The 22609-nt window shown below is 40.5% G+C and overlaps 1 protein-coding gene across 1 annotated transcript in view; it reads left to right on the top strand.

Moving 5' to 3' along the window:
* Nucleotides 1-22609, top strand: part of BTBD8 (BTB domain containing 8) — a 63865-nt gene that overhangs the window by 2324 nt on the left and 38932 nt on the right. Inside the window, exons 2-5 of the mRNA XM_048497365.1 lie at nt 469-666; nt 14685-14941; nt 15698-15815; nt 18430-18519. Coding sequence (XP_048353322.1) covers nt 469-666; nt 14685-14941; nt 15698-15815; nt 18430-18519 — 663 coding nt within the window. The remainder of the gene's footprint in view (nt 1-468; nt 667-14684; nt 14942-15697; nt 15816-18429; nt 18520-22609) is intronic.

The raw sequence follows: 22609 nt of genomic DNA, 5'->3' as shown, positions 1-22609 counted from the left end.
ATCAGAGTGAGGTATAACATTTTATTTTATGTGTTATTTATTTATTTATTATTTATATTTGTATACCGCCCTCCCCAAAGGCTCAGGGCGGCGTCCATCAACATTAAAACAATTTAAAACATCAATACATAATTTACAATAAAATAATATATAAAATTTAATTTTGAATCTTTCCCACAAAGTAAAATATGATTGGCAATCTAGAAGTACCAGAAAATTATGACTGTGATTGGTATATAAGGATATATAGTACGTAAAAACATTCTTTGATGTTCTGTCCAAGCCCCAAACAGTCAGTTTTCTGACCAGTTAAGGGTATGTTTAATTCAAATAGTTAATTTTGGTAGCATTTCTTTTTCACTGTAGAGATGTATTGAAATCTCTTGGATAAATGTTAATATGATTCATCCTGTGTTGCTACTAAACCTATTTTTTGCTCTTCTGTTACTATTTGTATTCTGTTAACAGGCTTCTAAAAGAGGAAATTCAAACTGACATAATTTTCTGTGTTGGAAATACCCTATTTAAAGCACACAAGGCTCTGCTTTCAGTGAGAGTTCCCAACTTTTTTTCACACATAGCTGGAGGAGCATTCAATAACGCTAACACTTGTAAAGTTATCCATCTGGAGAATGTGGAACCATCTGAATTTAAAAGATTCCTGCAGTAAGTCTCTACCTTTCTTATTTTTCTCTCTAAAATGTATTTGTCAGGATTGTGACCTATCAGAAAACAGACTTGTGAAAATTGGTAGTTTTGATAGTTTGGCCAGCTTGTGTGGTAACTTACAGTTTCTCTAGAGGTCTAGATCTGCTCATCATATTTGGTTTTAAGGAATTTGGGCTGGGTGAATTTCTTTTCCTATAACAGTGTTGACACCTCAAAACTGATTTCCGTACTGGATTGTCTAAGTTCAGAGGCTTAAGCACCAAATGGTACCATTTGGCTGCTATGTGAAGGATGATATCAGATTCTCAAATTGGTGTGCTTTTTCCTTCCTCCGTTTCTTCGGTCCATACATTTCATAGCAAACCATAGCTTCTTGTGGTAATCGAACCACAAACTATGGTTTGCTCTCATTGCAGTTTATTCCTTATTTGTAGGTATGAATGCAAATTATGGTTGGTAGTTCAGATATAACATCTCTGCTTTCTGTGGAAGTGGAAATCATATTAAATGACTGCAGAAAGAGTGATCATGTAACTGAGGATTCTCCTGGGCTTGTTCATGTGATCCAAAAGATGCCAATAATGATGGTTGGCTTCCTCATTTACATTGTTTCCATATGTCTTTTATGTAAATCCGCCAAATTTACCCAAAAATTTATTTTTAAAAAATCAGGCATACTTGGGAAGGGGGAGGGGAGAGAAATTATCTTTGTTGACATTTCAAAGACAGTAATGAAATATGTGTATTGTATTTTGAAGCACAGACTAATTATGTGAAACTCGTTATAAGTATCTTCAAGTATCTTTATTGGGGAATATACGGCAAACAAAAAACTTTTAAGTCAATTAAAGAGAGTTCCCATACTGCATAAGTCTACTGTACAAGATTATCACATGTTTCAGACATATGGGTAACATGGTTTAGTGCTATGTTAGAAAAGTCCTGTGCTTTCATACTCCAGTTCCTTTTTTCATTGTAAAAAAATTAGTGCTTTTTGCTGTAGAACAGCCTCCAGTTTGCCCTAGCCATCTATAAAGTGACAAGCTATTTATGTACTTGCCTCATTTTTATACCTCACTTTTCTCCCCAGCAGGAACTCTGAGTGGCTCACAGCATGCTCTCCATCTTCATTTTATCTTCACAACAGTCTTGTGAGGTAGCTTAGACTAGGAGTATGTGACTAGCCCAAGGTTACCCAGCAAGCTTGCAAGTCAGGGTATAGATTAGAACATGGATCTGCCAGATCTTAGTTTCACACTCTTAAGGATTTCAAATAATAAACCATTTTTGTTACAAGTTGGAGGAGGAAGCACAAGCAACTTTGCAGGTTCATGTATAGCAGTAATCTATGGTTTGTACCAGCATGAAATGTAATGAGTCTGACTAGGTTTAGGGAAAGAATGCATAGGATTTGTTCATGTAGTGCCAAGCCATGGGCTGAAATTATGTGTGAGCTGCATCTATGAGTTACTGTGAAGAGATTGTTCTGGTTGCAGTATCAGGCAGATTCACACTAGCCTGACAAGGACCTTTGATCTCTGGATGTAGGAAGCCTAAAGGTTTTGAATAAATTACACAAAGGAAGCAAGTGGCCAAACGATTGTAGGTCAGAGAGGTTGATTTACAGGCCCCCCCCCCCCCCCCGAGGAAACGAAGTTTAGCTGGGAAACAAGGGGAGAGAACAAAGGAGATTCTGATCCAGGCCAGGCAGGGGAAAGCAGCTCCTGGCCCAGGTCTGAAACAAAACATGCTGGAAACGATGCGGTAGCTGAGAAATCTATGTATTAGAATTTTTTCTTATTTTCGGTTTTTCAATAAAATCTTTGAAAAACTCAGCGGTTTTTGAGTATCTGGAAAAAAGAACCCAGGATTTATAAGGCAGGTGTGCACCCCACGCTCCTGGTCTTTGACAGTTACGAACTGGAGTAGGACAATGTCGGCATACTCTGTCCGATAGGGGGAGCTTCTCAATCCGACCTTGTGTTTTTGTACATCTTCACATATTTACTTGGTGTAATGGCATAGTGATTAAGAGCAGGTGCATTCTAATCTGGAGGAACCGGGTTTGATTCCCCGCTCTGCTGCTTGAGCTGTGGAGGCTTATCTGGGGAATTCAGATTAGCAGTTCACTTCAATACACACCAGCTGGGTGACCTTGGGCTAGTCACAGCTCTTCGGAGCTCTCTCAGGGGGGAAGGGCAAGGAGATTGTAAGCCCCTTTGAGTCTCCTACACGAGAGAAAGGGGATATAAATCCAAACTCCTTATAAAAGATTCTCTTTTAGATTAGAGCTCAAGGTTGACTTAAGACTTCTTGACCACACATTATCCCATTGTTCTATTTGTATATTATATCCAAAATTACTGGCCCATTTTATCATATACTCCTTCACTTGTCCTGCTTCCATTTTATAACTCAATAATAGTTTATGCATTTTAAAAATAACATGTTCATCATTTGTATACAATTCAATTTCTATTCAATTCAATACAGTCTTGGTATTTTCAAAACCTTACAGTCTTTTATGTAACTTAAATATCTCTATGGCTAGGTTGAAAACCAGACTGGATTGGATCTAGGACTGATACTTCCTTCAGGAAGGCTTGGAACTGCTCTGCCCCTGCCCATTGTACTACCTTACCCAGGAACATTAAATTTGAAACTGGGTGGTATTTGGCTAGTTCAAAAAGATCTAGTGTTGGCTTCTTTAGCAGTGGCTTCATCACTGCCTTCTTCAGCATTCCTGGGAAGTCACCAGCACTCAGAGAAAGGTTAATAAACTCTTCCAGGGCACCCCATAACCCCCACCCCCATGCTGACTTAATCAACCAGGATGAGCATGGGTGAAGGAGACAAGTGGTTCATTTAACAGCTGACAGGACCCTGTCTACACTGGCTTGGGAAAGCTATCTGAATTGGTCTAATATCAGACTTGAAGACCGCTAAGGAGCTTCAAGTTTGCTCACTGTATCAACATTGGCGGAGAGACAAGACTTTATCCACAAAAAACTTGCAAACGCCTCACAGCTGATGTTCGGGTTTCTAGCCTCTTGGGAGTCCCTTGGCAGTGATGTAAGTGATCTAATTACCCTAAACATTTGTGCCAGATGAGCTTGTGAAAACAATGGAGGCTGCCTAATAAGGTTTCACTATCATCTTATGGGATCTCATAACTGACCTAAAGGATGTTCTTGTAGTTTTGTCATGAGTATGTTCCTAAACTCACTTCTTCACTCTTAGGCGTTTTCTGTACAGACCAAATATCCTGGGATAGAACTGGAATCATACATACTGGGTTGTTTTTATCTTGGTTTCTCCCTTCACATGGCTGTTATTGTGTTAAGACTGGGATGAAGTACTCAAAGTAATTTTGCACTATTATTATTATTATTATAAACAAGCCCGGTTTATTTGCATTTTCCCCGCAAATGCTTCCACACATGCACAAACGTTCCCATTTTCCCCATGTTCTGATTGGCTGTAGCTGTGGGGCAGAACTTGAATGAAAGGGCGGACTGCTATGGTCGCTGGGAGAGAAGAACGTGATGTCAGAAGGAGTGACCAGGGAGGCGGGCACAGGGGCAGAGAAAACGGGCGAGGCGGGAAAAATAAACCGGTCTGTCTCCAGTGGTGTTCGCATGGAAGTGGGATCAGCATGGGATTTTTAAAAACCGTAAATTTAGCGATTTTTGAAAACCCTGGGATAAGGGAAATCTCATGGGGCGGGCCCCATTTAGGACTGGAAGCTGTGCAAAAATCATGCGCAGACCGGGATATTCGATCCATGTGGAAAGCACCTTAGATTCCCAGTATACCAGTTTGGAGCAGGAAAGAAGAAGCCATCAGGCAGCGATCCTATCGATGGTGTCTAACAGGCAATTGCGTCAATCTGTTGTCAGCTCATCTTTACTCCAGGGGTGTTGGATGTCCGCAGAGCATTCTGAAAATCAGTTGGGTGAACATAAATCTGCTCGCTGCCTATGCATGGGGGAATTGGCAAGCCCAGAGGGGCCTTCAGAGCAAATGATCTGACTATGGCACTCTGTCCATAATGATTGGACCAATATCCACACCTACCAGAAAGATCAAATTTAGTGTGTAACCTGGTTGATATGTGAGACATAATACAACCTGTGAGTGTTCCCGTACTGCTATGGATGCTACCAGGTCCACTGCTGGAGAAGAGTGAGACATAGTGTCAGTGTGAACTTTCAAGTCTCTATGATACCTGGGATACCACAAGGCTCAATCCAACACTGCCTCTATTAGGTTCTGCAGAGTGTTTGCTGGTGTGCTAGGCGGTTGGTATAATGGGACAATAACCAAACTCTTCTCAGCATCCCACAGCAGGCCAACACTATCAGAGCCAGAAATCTTTGGAGTGTGCGGAGTGCTCTGAAGGAGAAAGACTCCCAGATGAGCAGAGTACCCCCCTCCCCTGGCCATTTGCCTGGGATTGATGAAGGATGGAGAAAACCAGGGGGGGCTAGTGGTAGTGTAGTGGTTAAGAACCAGTATGGTGTAGAAGTTAAGAGTGGCAGACTCTAATCTGGAGAGCCGGGTTTGATTCCCCACTCCTCCACATGAGTGGCAGGTTCTTATCTGGTAAATTGGATTCTCTCCCTGTTCCTACACATGAAGCCTGCTGGATGACCTTGACTTAGTCACAGTTCTTTCAGAACTCTCTCAATCAAACCTACCATACAAAGTGTCTGCTGTGAGGAGAGGAAGGGAAGGTGCAGCTTTGAGGCTCCTTACAAGAGAGAAAGACAAAGTATAAGTCCAAACTCTTCTTCTCCTCCTTTCAGGGTGAATGTTTCACCTTTTCTTACCCAGGTTGCATCACACACACCAGGTCCACTTCATGGGCTGCAAAATAAGATTGTAGTGTGGACATATTATTAATAAATCTGCCATTCCACAACATCAGTGACAGAGAAGGGGTAGTATTCCTAGCATCAACACCATTGTATCTTGGGTAATTATAATGTTGTTAATATATTCTGGAGGTGCATGAGTTGTTAATTTTATCTACCCTTCTCAGCTGTAATCCTCCACTGTTTAGATAGACTTTTGGTCTTTCCTGTGTTCTGTCTCCTGTCATGTAACCTTGACAGTGTTCCTACTCCATGGCAGACTGCTAGTGAAACATACAAATCTTATTGTGAAATTCATTGGCCATGCTGCAAATTGAAGCAGAGAAAAGCTGTTCTCACTGTGCCCACAGCTTGAAAAGCAAAGATTTTTGTCAATTCCAATTAGCAGCTGCAAGATTGAAATAGCTGACACAATGCTGGAGGCTTTAGGCGAACCAAGTTGTAGTGTTTTACATTTCATACTGGATAATATTGTAGACAAATGTTTGCATTACAGCTTTGTGTGTTTAAAATATTTATCCCGTATTCTAAAATTATTAGTATGTTAAAATTTTCATGGAAATAATAAAAGAAAAACAATAGATTTCCAGGACTATTATTCATTTCTAACATATTTCAGAATACAAAAAATAAGAATAACTTTCACTATGGTCATATTCGACTGGACACAAAGTCCAACATTTTTACCATCTGCCTTTGTCTGACTGGTCATTTTGTGAATTGTTGATACTGTGTTGCTTTGACATTATTTAGCAATTGGGGTTGTTTTTTTTTTAGTGTTTATGATTTTTAGCAGTGATTGTGTTGAAATTCTGTATGGTAACCAGAGTAATAGGTTTAAAGTGTCGGTCTGAAGATTCAGAACTTTGAAATGAACAGGAGGGGTTTTTTTGGAGGGGAGAAGCAGGCATTGACTAGGAGACTGAAATGGCCCATCCCACTCTCCTGTCCCCTGATGAAGGAAGACTTGCCGGATGTGACTTCTGGAAACTCGTCACCTGTGCAGCTCTGCCTGGTAGCCAGCCATCATGCAACTCTTCCTGATTTTTTCCCAGAAAGAGGCTGCCAGTTGTAAGGAAGGATGGAGAATTGAAGACATGGGGTAGTTAAAGCTAGGTTGGCTGCTGGGTGAGAAGCAATCAAGGAAGCAGAAAAGGCGAGAGGTTGTGGGAGATCCCAGGGAAAGGCAAGAGGAAATAGTGGGGAGGGAATATAGGGGAATATGAGGTGCCTGCCTTGAGTCCTTGCATGTTCCTACTTGTATTGTTTATATTGTGTATCTAAAATATTTTAAACATTCCCTGTAGGAGTTTTATTCCTCCTTTGACAAATTGGAATGAAGCTCACTGTCCCAAATCACAGCAAGATATCTGTTCCACAGCTAGAACTGAATCCAGAGCTGGTCTGTTGTCCTTATTACATGACAGTTTTTTATACCAGATTTACACAAAGAGCCAGTGGTGTATTTACTTAAAATAGCACCTGGGCCAGCCTCCCCACACCTGTGTCCCCACTACTGCTTTTCCAAAGGAAGCAGCCAGGGCGCTTCTGCCCCCTGTTCCATACTGTACTTCTCGCCTTACCTTGTGTCTGGGGGGGGGGGGGGCAGGGGCCATGGCTGCTTGCTATTAATACTCCCAGGCAAGGCAGTGGGCGGGTTGGACTAGGCGGTGGGTGAGCAGGGAAGGCCCAGCGAGGTCCTGGGGTGGGGAGGGCTGGACGGGCTGCTGCTTGGCCATGTGAGAGGATCTCTTGCCACCATTGCCCTGCTGGACCTTGCCTGCTCTTAGGTGAAGGGCGGGGAGGAGGGACTAGCCAAATGCACCCCATGTGACTTTTTAAAGTATCACCTGGGTTGTACGCTTCCTCTGTTTCCTCTAGATACGTCATTGAAGAGGGCAGTAACATATCCCTGCATATATTCTTGTATATCTAAAAAACTGACTTGCATGCCCACACCCTTCTATGTATGTCATTTATGGCATAAAAGGATCTGTTTTTGAAAAGGTTCCCTACTTTTGTCGTGTGGGTGCAGTTTTTACTGGAGGCAACATTAGTCACATAAATTTTCAGTATTAGCATTGCTGTGAATTTTAAAGGCATTACCAGTAATCAGTTCTTTTTCTGGAATTGTTTCAGTATATTCTATCATTTGATTCTGTGACTTTGAATCTTTACAGTACAATAATAATTAAATTCTTCTATCACTATTTATAGTCTGTGATACAAAAAAGTACATGGGAAACATTTTTTTTAATAAATTTCAACAGCTGTTGCAATTTTATCCTGGATTTTTTTTCATCTTGTATCTCATCAGTGTTGTGACCTCGGTTAAAATTGTTCATTTAAAGCTTGGTTTTCAGATGCCCTATTTTATTTTAATTCCTTTTGTAGGTAGCTCTTTTATCCTGCTTTAACCTTTTGCCCAGTCCAACGCTTAATTCCAAATTTGACATCCCGATAGCGGCAAGTTATCAGCAGGGACCTAGTTACATATAGCAAAATCAATCTCTCCAGTCATCTTACTTGTTTGATTTTCCCATTTATATTTTATGCCAGTGCTGAAAGTTTTCTAAGTAGCACACCCATTGGTCCGATCTTCCAGTTATTTAGAACTTTTCTGGGTATCTTTGCACAATATTGAAGGAGACCTTTACATGCATAGTACTGACTCCTGCCACCTTCCGTGTCTGCTGCCACTGCTTTATATTTCCTGCCAGTAAGGGCATGAGAGTTTCTCTATCCCCTGGATCCAGTTCCATCTTCTCCTAAATAAGACGATCCCTGACTCAGACCAAACATTAATCCAGTCCAGGGTTCTGTTTCCCACAGGGGCCATCCAAAAGCCTCCCTAGCTAATATTTAGAGGTATGCTACCGTGTTTTCCCAAAAACAAGACAGTGTCTTATATTAATTTTTCCTTCCAAAGATGTGCTATGTCTTATTTTCAGGGGATGTCTTATTTTTCCGCCCCACAGCTGCATGCTCTGGTGTTCTGTTTGACGGGCATGCTTCCAAACAAAAACTTTGCTACGTCTTACTTTCAGGGGATGCTTTATATTTAGCACTTCAGCAAAACCTCTACTATGTCTTATTCTCAGGGGATGTCTTATTTTCGGGAAAACAGGGTATCACTGATGATGGAGATTCTGTTTGACCGTGGCTAATAGTTGTTAACAGTTGGGGACCTGTGAAACTCCCTGGGAGAAGGAATCCTATATCCTCCCATTGCTGAGGCTGCCCCCTAATCCCAACCAAGTCCCAATATAGCCACCCTCTGCCGCCCCCCCCCCCCACAGTAAGCCACCTGCAGGCTTTCCAGCTGAGACAGCCCTCACAACCACTTACTTTAAAGCCTGGAGCAGTCCCAGACACCATTTTAATACCAAGAAGCATTGTATGTGTAGACGTTTTTAAACATTGGGAAGATTTGTATCTCACTTTTTAAATTTCAGATTTTTCGGCAAAGCGAAGGGGTTCCCTAGGTCTGCAGAAAAACTTGTGAGTGTGCCCCCAATAGTGGATTTCAGTAACTGCAGGCAGGGGGGCATGCGGGAATTAGATATATAGATAGATCAAAAACTTAACTGATCATCTGGGCTGTAGGCTATTGCCACATCTTGTGGCAATAAATGCCATAAATTATTTTAAAAGGAATATACTTACGATTTTTATATTGTGGATCTTTAACTTTAGCTCCAGTAGTGGCTTCAACAGAAAATATTAACAGATATTAACTAAGACCCCCAAGACAACAAACAAAGCAAAAGACAGTATGAAATGTGTGAAAAAAAATATTTGTCCTGAATCCGTTCCAATCAATTTCATCAAATCATTCTGGTATTACAGGAAAGAAAAGTAGTTCTCTCTCCCTCTCCTTTCTGCACATGATGAATAATTTTATAAATCTGTCATATCCCCAATGATCATCTTTTTCTAAACTAAAATTTTTAAGATTTCTTATCTGCCTTGGTCACCACTGTTTATCAGGGTTTGTATCTGGTGACATGATACCCATGTTGCCTTCTGAAGATATTTTGGTTCTGGAACATATGATGGAGTTTTTGTTCCTGATTTTGTTGTGGAGGATATTTCTATAATTCCTTTGGTATGGGCCAGCTATCGTCTGGTTAATTTTGGCCCCAGGGGACTCATAATGTCTGCAGGGATAGGGGTGACTCCACCTTATCCCATTTTTCATTGTCCTGTATGGATATTGGATTTCTAACATGCAATATTTAATATTTTTTCATTATTTATTAAAATGCCAATCTTCTGAGTTTCTGTGAGAACTACCATTCAAGGCAGGGGTCTCCAACAGGCAGTTTTTTAAATAAAAGGTTTTATTTTAAATAAAAAAAATTATCTGTGGAGCTTAGCTGATACTTCGTTTCTGATCATTTTCCATGTTTTTCTTATTCTGCCCAGTTAAATTGGGAGAAGAGAGCCGGCGTTTCCTATTCCCCATGCTGTTTAGGCAAGGGGGTTGTGTTAATCCAGGCTCCTAACTCAAGAGATTTGATAGGCGTCCGATAGTGCCTTAGCTCCCACACTTTACAGTTGTAGTAATTTACTGGCTAGGAGCTGCTCATTAGCCATAGGTATGCAATACTATTCAAACCCCTTCGAACTTGTAGGAGTTCAAAGCAACTACGGCAGAAAATAAAAACAATATGATTGTTAGGAAAAACTTGTGGAGGAGCTGGGAGCGTGCTTCCACTTCGCCTGCCGGAACCGGAACCCTCGCTGCTGATCCATGTTCTTTTTTTTTTTTAGGACAGAACAAAACTTGGTAACCTGCTTGGGGTGGGAGGCTAGAGGGGAGAATGGGATTTTTTTTTCATCACTCAGAAGTAGCTCTCATTAATGAAAAGGTTGACAATGCCTGGTTTCAAGGCATTCCTCCTGGTGGAAGGATGCAAACCAAAAGTAGAAACTCACACAGAGACACAATAGGTACTCTTTTTAAAGGCAAATAATTTTTCTCAGTCTCTGCATTGAGAGTGATTGAATATCCGGTCATACCTGACACAGATGTGGCAGAATTGCCGGTCTCTCTCTCCCCTCCACCCCAGAAAGCAACTGGGTGTAAAGTATGCCAGATAATAAGTAATTCAGTGTCTCAACTAGCATCTTTTTCTGTGGGTAGATACTTGAGTCTCACAGCCTTTTTATTTGTTTAATAAACAATGAACTTATTTATGATACAGTAATCTATAATCTTGGTATACCCTGTACTCTGGTGTAGGTGGTACAATAGTAGAATTGACCTGGTATCTACTAGAATATTGCTTCTTGCTTGCATGAAGACAGCAGTATATCGGCTTTTGATATTGTTTCCCCATGTTCTAACTTCTTGTCCATTATTGCCTGCAAGCCCCAGTATTGTCTACAAGCCCCAAATTCATTTGAAGCTTGGTGTGATTGCTGTTATATCCTTTCTTATGAGCACTGGCTTCAGTTATTACTAGTGTAATTTATACTGTATAAAAGAATGCTTCCATGGAATTTTGAGCTAAATGTAAAGTGATGCACATAGGGGCAAAAAATCCAAACTTCACTTACACTCTACATGGGTCAATGCTATCAGTCATAGACCAGGAAAGGGATTTGGGAGTCTTAGTTGATAGTTCCATGGGAATGTCAACTCAATGCATGGCAGCTGAGAAAAAGGCAACTTGCTGGGGATGATTAGGAAAGAAATTAATAATAAAACTGCAAAGATTGTCATGCCCTTATATAAAGCAGTGGTGCGACCGCACTTGGAGTACTGTGTTCAGTTCTGGTCACCACATCTCAAAAAGGATATTGAAGAGATAGAAAAAGTGCAGAGAAGGGCAACGAGGATGATTGAGAGATTGGAGCACCTTCTTTATGAGGAGAGGATGAAGCATTTGGGACTCTTTAGTTTGGAGAGAAGATGTCTGAGGGGGGATATGATTGAAGTCTATAAAACTATGCATGGGATAGAAAATGTTAACAGAGAGAAATTTTTCTCTCTTTCTCACAATACTTAAACCAGGGGGCATATATTGAAAATGCTGGGGGGAAGAATTAGGACTAATAAAAGGAAACATTTCTTCACACAATGCGTGATTGGTGTTTGGAATATGCTGCCACAGGAGATGGTGATGGCCACTAATCTGGATAGCTTTAAACGGGGCTTGGATAGATTTATGGAGGAGAAGTCAATGTATGGCTACCAATCTTGATCCTCCTTGATCTTAGATTGCAAAAGCCTTAGCAGACCAGGTGCTCACAAGCAGCAGCAGCAGAAGGCCATTGCTTTCACATCCTGCATGTGAGCTCCCAAAGGCACCTGGTGGGCCACTGCGAGTAGCAGAGTGCTGAACTAGATGGACTCTGGTCTGATCCAGCAGGGTCTTTCTTATGTTCTTATGAAGTGAGGTGAGTTTTTAGATAATAACCACTTCTGCCTTAAGCTTTGCCTCAATGAAAACACTTTGCGGAACTTCATGTTCTGGGATGTCGGTGTAGGGGAAAGATGAGTGTTGTAATCAGCAGCCTGCCCACAGTGCATGCTGATCAATTCTGAAGCAAATTTATTGAGATGGGTTCACAAAGCTTCAACGTATCAACGTTCATTGATAGTTCCAGAGGTTTACCTTGCTGGCCAGACAGAGGGGATCCTTTGTGGGTATTTTGACTCCTATGGTCTCTACAGAAGTGGTGATGAATACAGAGATCTATTAATCTAACTCTGTGTCTGGAGCGATTATTAGCTTTTGTACAATTTTCCTTCTCTTAGCAATTAATCAGTTGTCAGGTATACAACGGAAAACAGCTGAACCTGTGTCCCACTTCTAGTTGAGATCTGGTTTTTTGGTTATGCTAAATTGTGATAGAATATTGGGAAATTGGATTTTACAGCTCTATAATGCTGTTTCTGTACACTTATTTATCCTTTCCCAGAGTCATGATTAGTTCGTTGAGTTGCTGTTGGAGAACTGTCATCACCACAAATGACTATCGAAATGTTAACAGTCCAGTCAGCCTAATTTCCCAAGAGGAAGAAGAATTTTGCATCTTTAATTGAGATGATGGTCTGATGATAACGTGTGATAGCTTCCAGGAAGGCTGCTCAACCCGAAGACTGCCTCATATTTTTTCTGGGGTTGTTATGAATTGCCTAATAAACACAGACAAGTTTCATCTGATGGCAATGCACAGTTTAGAATGGCTGTCTGGAATTTGTTTTCAAAACTGATTTGTACAAGAGTGTTAATGCCTTAAAGGCAAAATGCATAGTCTTTAACACGCTACAAATCCATGCATACTGCTAAGCAAGCCTTTCTAGGAAATAGTTTGGAGGTTTTTTCAAAAGAATGTAAGCAGTGTTATATAGCTACTACAATATTATATTATTTGAGTTGAGCAAAAAAAAAAACCCCCAAATACCACTTGTCCTCTATGGCATTCTTGAACATTGCAAATTGTATATAATTTGTTTTCCTTTTAGGTAGTTGTGGTGAAATCCATGCTTTAAAATATGCAGGACTGTTTTTACAGTAGCCTGCAATAGATTATTATTTTTGCAAATTTTCCAGGAAGTGCCCGTGAGCCTGTGTGGCAAAATCTGTTAGTAACAGTGTGCAATGTTTTCCTTTGTGTTGGCTTCTCTGGGTGCACATTACATCTGTTCCTATCAGTTTCCAGTTTCTTTTATAAGGTCAGTATGTGGATTAAAGGGGGTCTTTTGTAGGTGTGAATGTTGGTGTGTGTGTTGTGCTGTCAAATTGCTTCTGATTTGTCTTTTTGGTGGTCCATGGAATTTGTAAAACTCTTTTCTAACACCACATTTCAAAAGAATACACTTTCCTCATGTATCCTTCATTGTCCAACTTTCATACCTATATATAGTAATGTGAATACTATGGTATGAATTGTCTTGATCTTGATGACCAAGGACTCAGCCTTACACTTAAGAATCTTTTTCTAGCTTCTTCATGCCTGCCCTTCCCAAATGTATAGGTTCTTAAAAATGTCCTCCTTGGAAGCTCTTGCATTATACTGCAGCATAATCACACATGTGTTTCTACGTTTTGTATGTATTGAATTAATTTCTGTGCAAATTGACCTTTATGTAAAGACTTGAATTGGCATCTGGAGAACCATCTTTTAAAAAAGTAAGTGTAGTGCAGGGGTGTCCAAGTCTGTGCTTCAGATGTTCATGGACTACAATTCCCATCAATCCCTGCTGACATGGCCAATTAAATGATGGGAATTGTAGTCCATGAACATCTGAAGCACCAGACTTGGACACCTCTGGTGTGGTTGGTAGGGTTGCCAATCTCCAAGTGGTAGTAGAAATCTTTTCAGATTACATTTTACCTCCAGGCAATAGAGATCAACTCACTTGCAGAAAATGGCTTCTTTAGAAGGTAGACTCTATGCTATTATATCCTATGGAGTCCTTCCCCAAACCCCATCATTCTCAGGCTCCAACCCCCAAATCTCCAGTTATTTCCTAGGTTGGCAACCCTAGTGGTGGGCCAACACATCAATTCCCCTCCCCCATATTTTCTGTTACTACTTATATGTCTTGGGAGGCAGTGGAGCAGCCAAATATTATGAGGCCAAATTTAGTGCCAGGGTTTTCATTTGTTCACCTCAGTGTAATAACTAAGTAAGCAAGATTGTACTTTTGAGATGAAGTTGAGACACATTTATTTAAGACTGAATTGATTCAGATTGATTAAAATATCTCAAATTAGAGATCACTTTTCAAAACAATTATAATTAGGTTTTACGTTTGGCACAATCATATTTATACAAATCACTTGGACAGCTGGGATAAGTAAAACATTAGCGAATGCTGCATTCCTTATGAATTGTTTTGCTTTAAATTGGACAGTGTATCTTCAGATTCTGCTTTTTTTATTTTAGCTAACTAGTTGAAGACTAGAATTAAATTACTTTTATTTTTTCTACCAAATCTCATGAAGAACTAATGCATGTCTTGAATCAACTGTGCAAAATTTTGTATTATGCTATTCATAAACTGTGTTGCAGCTCAGTCCAGTGCATGTGTCCTTGAAATTCAGTTGTGCTAAATTCAGCAGGGGATTGTTCCCAAGTAAGTGCACCAAAGATTGCAGTCTGAATCTCTCTTCCTAGGGTTGTGTATTCATCTGATAGAAATGTGAAAGAGGCCGAGCAAGTGATTCTCCAGAAAAAGATATCACAGACTAGATTAATTCAGGAAGATGAAAGTCTTAAATTCACCAATCTACATGATGATCCAGATCATGGAAGGATATCTGGTCCTCAGAATTTCCCAAGTGGAGCTGTGGAAACAGCAGCTGTAGCTTCTTTTATTGCAAATGAAATTTCTGAAGAAACTGTTGATGCTGAAGGCAATGTGACTGTGTCAGGTGAGGTTAAAATGGTGTTGCGTGGATTTTCGTTGTTACCTAAATGCCATTGTGTTTGTTTGCCATTTCCGACAATGTTAGCAGTTATTCCACTAGCAGTGTCAGGATTAATATTCTTAATGTGAAATCTTAAACCAACGAGTCTTACTTAGGACATAGCTGTAGGGATGCCACAATGTTTATATCTAGTGTTTGTAAGAGCAGAACTGATGGCTTAAGTTCAGTATTCCTTTTTAACTATTTCATTGAATTGGTGGGATGGAGATCTGTCACAAAGCAGAGCACTTTATTATGCACACTGAAATTGGAAAAGTCTTTCCTTTATCTGTTGCAAATCACAGAAGTGTTCCAAGCAGAGGCACATACATGAAGCTATATCAAGTTAGATCAGGAGTCTGCAACCTGCGGCTTTCAGATGTTCATGGACTACAAATCTCATCAACCCCTGCCAGCGTGGCCACTTGATGGGAATTGTAGTCCATGAACATCTGGAAAGCCGCAGGTTGCAGACCCCTGAGTTAGATCATTGCTCATCCCTGTTATCTGAACATATATTTTAAACTGCAGGTGCAAGGGATTGCAACAGGGATCTTATGTGTAAAGAGAGGGCGGTATAGAAATCTAATAAACCAAACCATTTGCTCGTTCTTAAATTGCAATTTGTTGCACAAATATTTCTTTTTCTATAATACCACTGTAAATCTTTGGTTTCATTTCAAAACATTTCCATATTAAACAGGACATTTCTCTCTTCAGATAATTATAAAGGAGAAACCGCATCTGATTTAGGAAAAGAGTTGTTGATGCTCTACGAGAAATCTTGGTTTTCAGATATTACTATCTGGATTGATGGAAAACCGTTTCAAGGGCACAGGTATTTCAAGAAACAATCCAACTTCTAAAACAAGGCTATTAGATTTTTCTCCTGAGGCAACAACATGTAGAACTCAAGCAAGTATTGTATTTTGTATCATTTTACAGGTGTGCTAGCATTCTCTCCATGTTTCATCAGGACAAAGGTGGGAAAAATAAGTATATTTCCCCCCCCATAATGTAGTCTGGTTCACACATTAATTGATGAGAATATTCTCTTGTGTCCAGTGGGTGTCCACTTCTTCACCTGCTATCATGCATTAAAAGTGACCTTTGATATGTACTAAGAAAATCCAACTCCGATATGGGATACTGCATATGTTGTCTTGCGTGAACCTAGTGCTGCTTGAGATTTTCCAAAGAGATTAGTATGAAAAATTGGCCCTTAAGATCCTAAAGAAAATTTGTATGCTACATTCTGAAATGCTGCTGAGGTAGCTGATTCCTGTTACAATGTGAAAAATGCAGACATCTTAACTGCTAAGAAAACAAGTGTATGTGAATGTGTAGTATTCCGTATGCATATTACTTTTACCTGAAATGTCAAGCCCAACCTTAGGCCAAGGCTGAGCAAAACAGATTAGTAGAAGCTGCATTTTATACAAGCTGAATAAGGGCAAGTTGAGATAACAATTGCTGAAATTTTCCTGAAATTGAAAGTGTAGTTCTGGAGTAGCTCAATAAATCTAACAAAACTGAGCATAAATTATTTGCATCTGACCTGTTTACACAGTTGTGTTTCAGATTCATGAGCTACTTTAGGATGCAAGTCTTAATAGTTTGACCTATTTATAGTTCTGACCTATTAATAGTTCTGACCTATTAAATATTCAATTTAGAACTAAAGTTGTGTTCAGGAATATGAGGTTCAGGATCTGACCAGCAGATCAGAGAAATCCTTTGCTAGATGCAAGACTGAAAATGAATTAAGCAACAGATAACTAAGCAGATTGATTTAGGCATAATGCCAAACCTTGGTTTGGTATTGCGTTACTTACCTATATAGGAAAAGTAGAAGCGTTTGGATGTATACCCTGCTTTTCTCAAATGTAAAAAGTCTCAAAACAGCTTACGAACTCCTTCCCTTCCCCACTACAGACATCATGTGAAGCAGGAGGGGCTGGGAAGTTCCTTAACTTTTGGAGGTGGAGCCTGGGAAATACAGAATATGTGGATGCTACAAAGGCTACCCTCTGAAGCAGACACTTTCTCCAGGTGAACCTATCTTTGTAGTTTGGAGATCAGTAGCAGTAGGTGGAGATCTCCAGGCCTCATCTGGAGGCTGGAAATCCTAAAACAAAATGTATCTGGAGTTAGGCTGCTGGCTAGAGGTTTCAGGTAACATCACAGAGCTGTGTCTGGAGCGAAGTAGGGAGCTGAGGGAGCCGACAACAGCAGTCTGAAGTCCAAGAAAGCCAAGTCAAGGGTCTGTCACACAGGTTCAGAGTCAAGAGGTCCTGTTCAAGGGTCAGAGCTCACAAAGGAGGAGGTGATGCAGTAGTCAGTTTGCTTCGTTGCATCCAGGCCTGTGTGGTCTGCAGTCCTCCCAGATATAGGGCTTCCCAGGAGCTTAGCCTTCATCCTGTGAGGAATTTGATTCCTCCTGCTGAAGGAGATGCCTCCTCTGAGCAGCAAATGTGCACTTTTCCTTGTAGCCTGCAGCAGATCTCTACTGTCTCTGATGATGAAAGGGCACAGGTGAGCTACTAGTCTGAGGCACCTCAGCTGGGGCAGGGCTGGGTGAATGGACTGACCAATTACACAGGAAGCCTCTGAGGCATACTGGCAACTGAACTCTGGTGCAGCAAACTTCCTCGCGCCTATTGCTCTTGCTTTCGGCTTTCTCCATGGAAAGCAAGAGCACTTGAGGCGCGCGCCTGAGGCCATGGCAGGGCAGAGAAAAGGTAAGCTCCCCTGTCCATAATCAACCACCGCTTCTGCAGGTGCTTCGGGCTCTGCTAGCCTGCTGTTCATCCTGCAAGGGCTCTTGCTGCTCTGGGTTCAGCCCCTGTTGGTTCACAACCTGGTCTGAGTTTTCCTGGCTGTACTTTTCTCCTGAGAACTTCTCACTCCCCAGGGGGCAACCTGCCTCAGAATGTTTCACGTTCTTGAGACCTTTTCTTTAGGATAAAGCTTAGTTTTGAGAAAGGAGACATTTAAAAATATTGTCATTGTTCCTCTCTAAACTTTCTAAAATAGAAAAGAGTGGTTAAAATGCAGTGTTAATAGCTGAGCATATATTATACTGCAGATCTGGCCTCAAAAATATTTCCTCTTTAGAAAAAAGACATTAAACTTTTAAAAGGGAAGCAGCATTCTGCTGGCACACAAGGTGTTAGAAATCCCAGGTGCTTAGGGATTCAAGAGGATTTCCACACCTCAGCCAGACCTATTCATGGACAAGAAACTGGAGGCATTTCAGAACGTTAGCATTCTTCTTCATTTCTGTGACAAATTGGATAAAATTGCCAGAGATAAGTATGCAAGGAATAAGTATGCAGTGAGCAGACACACATTAATTTGTAAAGGGCAAAGAATATCAATGCTTTGTAACAGCTTTCTTAAAATAAATATTTGTATCTAGTAGAATAATGTTTACTCTTTTCTCCTCCCAGGGCCATTTTATGTGCCAGATCTAGTTATTTTTCTGCTATGCTGAATGGGAGATGGGCTGAAAGCATTCAAGAGCACATCACTCTTCAAGGGTAAGCATCATGTTTGTAAGTCATATGGGAGCCAAGGTAGGCAATTTTAAATTGCTACAAATACAGAGCAGCCACAATGCATACAAAGCAATTCAGATTAATCTGGCTTGACAGTGCAGTTGATGTAATGATTTTGAGCAAGGGTTCTGATTTGGCTTGTGGGAAATCTGTGTGCTTTGAATCTCTCTCTATTCTGAACAAAAAAAATGTGAATAGGAAAAGTTAAAAAAGCAAACACCAGAGAACAATCTGCATTGCAGTTGAATCGGTCTTCATTGTTGCCTTTTCTGCTGAAAGTGAATTTCTCCATCTGAACAGTAGTTAGGCAATTTGTTAGCACCGAATTTAAGGCAATTCAGGATTTCTCTTAGATCAGGATATAAAACCCATTTAATTGCAGCTTCAAATCTTGATTTAAAGGAAGCCCTGATTAGCAGTTACCTATAGGTAATGTCAGGAGCTGCGTGGCATAGTGGTTAAGTGCTTGCACTGCCACTTACACAGTCAGGAGTTCGAGCCCTCTGTGGGTCAGATATCCTGGCAGCTGGCTCATGGTCAACTCAGCCATCCATCCATTTCTTGGTCGGTAAATGAGTACCTAGCTCATAGCTAGGGGGTAAAGAATAGTTGGGGAAAGCAATGGCAAACTACCCCACAAACACGGCTTGCCTATGAAATCACTGCTTGCCGTGGTACCCCAGGGTCGGATATGACTGAAGGGGAAACTTTACCTTTATCTTTATAAGTAACATCAGTGCCGACAGATTGCTCAGTGGTGGTTAAGCAAGGAGGGAGGTTTGCTCCAGAGAAGGAAGGGGCTCCTGAGAGAGGCACATCTGTTTGGATTGGCACCTGAATAGCCCATGAAGTTGCTTTCTATTGAGTCAGAGCTGTGGGTTGTCACATACACTATTGTCTACTCTGGCTGACAGCAGCTGTTCAGTGTCTCAGGCAGAAATCCTTCACATCGCTTACTACCAGATGCTCTTAACTGAAGATGCTGGGGATTGAACCTGGGACCTTCTGCTTTGCAGACAGGTGCTTTATGGAATCTACCCCCCAGCCACAGTCCGTCCCTACTAATTATGGTTAACTGTGGTTACCAGCAAACCAAAATTGCACCTGTACTGACCTATAAGTAGGCACCCTGACAGTTGAACAGATAAAAATTCAACACGTACCTTTGAATGCTTATAACAGTAGACCATTGTAAATTAAACAGCAAACTTGACTCCTGAGTTTATAGATCTCTTAAACTTCTGGTACTGATGTTCAGAAACGATTCCATTTCCTTTCATCTGGTCTTAATTCATAGTGGTTAGTATTATGGATATAGAAAATGTAGTGGTTAGTGTGTCAGACTGAGATCTGGGACCAAAAGGTTCAAATCTTACTCTTACATGGAAGCTGGATAAGTGATGGGTCATTCACACTACTCTTAGCCTAACCTGCCTTGCAGGGCAGCTCAAAATTGTTCTTTTGAAGCACTTATATCACACTTCGGTACCAAAAAATTAATTCCTGTGACAGCTAATAACATTGAAGAATGTTAATGTCCTGGAATTTTAGAAGGCTGGTTAACTTAATGAACCTTTCTGAAGTAAGACGTGTGTCCTCAGTGCTCTTTTTTGTAGATGTAGAGAAATAAAAACATTCAAGAACATTATAAGAACCAATTTCAAATTAAGGCCATAAAGCACCGGGAAAATAATTTACAGTGCAATCCTGTGTATAAGTCCTTTGAAATTAATGGGCTTAGACTAGAATAACTTTCCTTAGTATACTGTTAAATATACAGTTAGCAAATTATATAGAATGTCAGTAGTTTGCACAACAAAGACCCAGTTACCAGTGGGCTAAAAGCTGTATATAGAGCTGATATTTTGTATCCAATTTGTGCTAAGGGATAATCCAGAGTACAATTTAGTAGAAGCTCTAGAAGCAATGGATAACAGTTGCAAAGCTAGGTTTATTATTATTATTTTAAAGTAAAATTTTATTTTCCACAGAAAGTTACAAAACCAAAAAAGATGTAGGGAAAAAAGAATACATCTAAACAGCAATAATGATATAATATGGATCTACAGTAGTCGTCATTTAGATTACTTGATTTTTCCTCTTTGTGGTAGATCCAGTAAGAAAAAGATTTCTTAAGAGGGAATCCAAAAAATAAAAAGGACCCAAAAATAATAATTAAAAAAACACAGTGAAGGTTAAACTAATGAACAAAGAAAAGGAGTAGAGAGTTTTTTTTTGGGGGGGGGGGTACACATCTAAAAGCTGAATGCCTAGTACACATCTACTTTCAGAACTAGTGAGTCTGTTAATGTTCTCCAAATAATTCACCTGTCAAATTGAAGGTCACTGGAGCTCCTGGGAAGGCTAGGGTCAGACCCCATCTGCTGTTAAGATGGCACCTTACCCCTTTCAGTAATGTGTGGCAGGCAGCTCATAAGAATTCAAACCAACCAAATTGCTGTCTTCCTCGGATGTCAGTTGCAGAGCTAGATTTGAGTCAAGAATGGGGGTAAGTCTATTTTACCCCAGGAGCAGCAGTGGCGTAGTGGCTAAGAGCAGTGGCTAAGAGCAGGTGCACTCTGATCTGGAGGAACCGGGTTTGATTCCCAGCTCTGCCACTTGAGATGTGGAGGCTTATCTGGGGAATTCATTTATTCATAATAATCTATGATCAGCAGAACACAGGGAATTATTAGACCAAATAGGCTCTAGAACAGAAGGAACAGAAGCGATCAAGGATTTGAAAACAGATAAATCTCCTCGTCCAGATGAGTTCAGCAACAAATTTGATAGAAGTTTTGCTGAGGAACTAGTCTTATGTTCAGAAAAACTGTTCACTCATTTGCAAAATATGGGAGAAGTTTCAAAATACTGGGCAGATAAAAACAGCACTTACCTTACAGGAGGGGAAAGAGCCACATGATGTGTCAGCTTATTTTGCTGCTTAATACTGACTGCAAAATCTTATAAACTATTCTGCTAAGCACACTAAATAAAATACTGGATGACTATATAGAACTTGACCAGATAGGCTTCCTAAAAGGCTGATTCATGTCCTGGAATTTTAGAAGGCTGGTTAACTTAATAAACCTTGCTAAAGCAGGACATGTGACCTCAGTGTTCTTTTTTTGTAGATGTGGAGAAGGCATTTGACAGATTTGACTAGCTCTTTGTGACCATTGGGAGGTCCTGGCCCAAGAGTGACCCTAGACAGCAGCTCTGACTGCTTTTGGGATGGGCAAAGTGTTTGTAATTGGTTCAGTCTGTTGTATGGAGCACTAAGGGCCAGAATAGTGAATAATAGTAGCACTGCACATTTTCCTGCTGAAAAGGAGAGTGAGACAGAGGTACCTGCTCTCACCATTATTACTTTATATAGCAATTGAAATTTTGGCAATAATGATACAACAGCACTAGGTTATTAAAGGTATTAATTTCCAACAAAATACTACCAAAATGCTGTTGTATGCTGATGACATACGGGATCCAAAGTCCGCAGTGCAGGATTTAAGCTTCTTGTCCCCAAATTCATTTTTAATCTATGGCAACAGAGTTAATAATACTAAATCAATCTTGACAGGCACAGAATTAAGAGATGGTGATGAACAATCTGTTACATTTTTTAATAATCTAAAATGTCACCAGCTTTGAGGCTTCTGCTGCACCTACCCTGGCCCCCTGCCCTTTATTGTGGTTTCCGCTCCATCGGCCCCTCTTCCCAGCCTCAGGATGGAAAATGGGCTATGTTTGCTGGAGCTCTCACTGCACTCTTGCTTCCTTGGCTAACCTGCCCATTCCAGGCCAGTCTGACCTCATCTCCCGCTCATGTGCATCCTGCTGTTTCTCCTTTCCCAAGCCTCCAGATAAGGAGGACAGTCCCATTGGGTATTCTATAAAACTCCAAAACTGCTTGCCTAATTAACCCAAGAATTCTTCTTTCAATTCCTAAACTTTATTTTCCCACCTACCTTAATGCAGTGGGCTAAATCTGCAAGGATATAAAATTATTATGGCATTGTTCTGAAGAAGCTGCTATCAAAAGATGCTGTTTTTGCATCCTTGCAGATCTGTT

Source organism: Sphaerodactylus townsendi, linkage group LG05 (assembly GCF_021028975.2).
Source record: "Sphaerodactylus townsendi isolate TG3544 linkage group LG05, MPM_Stown_v2.3, whole genome shotgun sequence".
In the NCBI taxonomy this organism is placed as follows: Eukaryota; Metazoa; Chordata; class Lepidosauria; order Squamata; family Sphaerodactylidae; genus Sphaerodactylus; species Sphaerodactylus townsendi.
The sequence above is the reverse complement of the archived record's forward strand: the minus strand, read 5'-3'. Positions and strand labels throughout refer to the sequence as shown.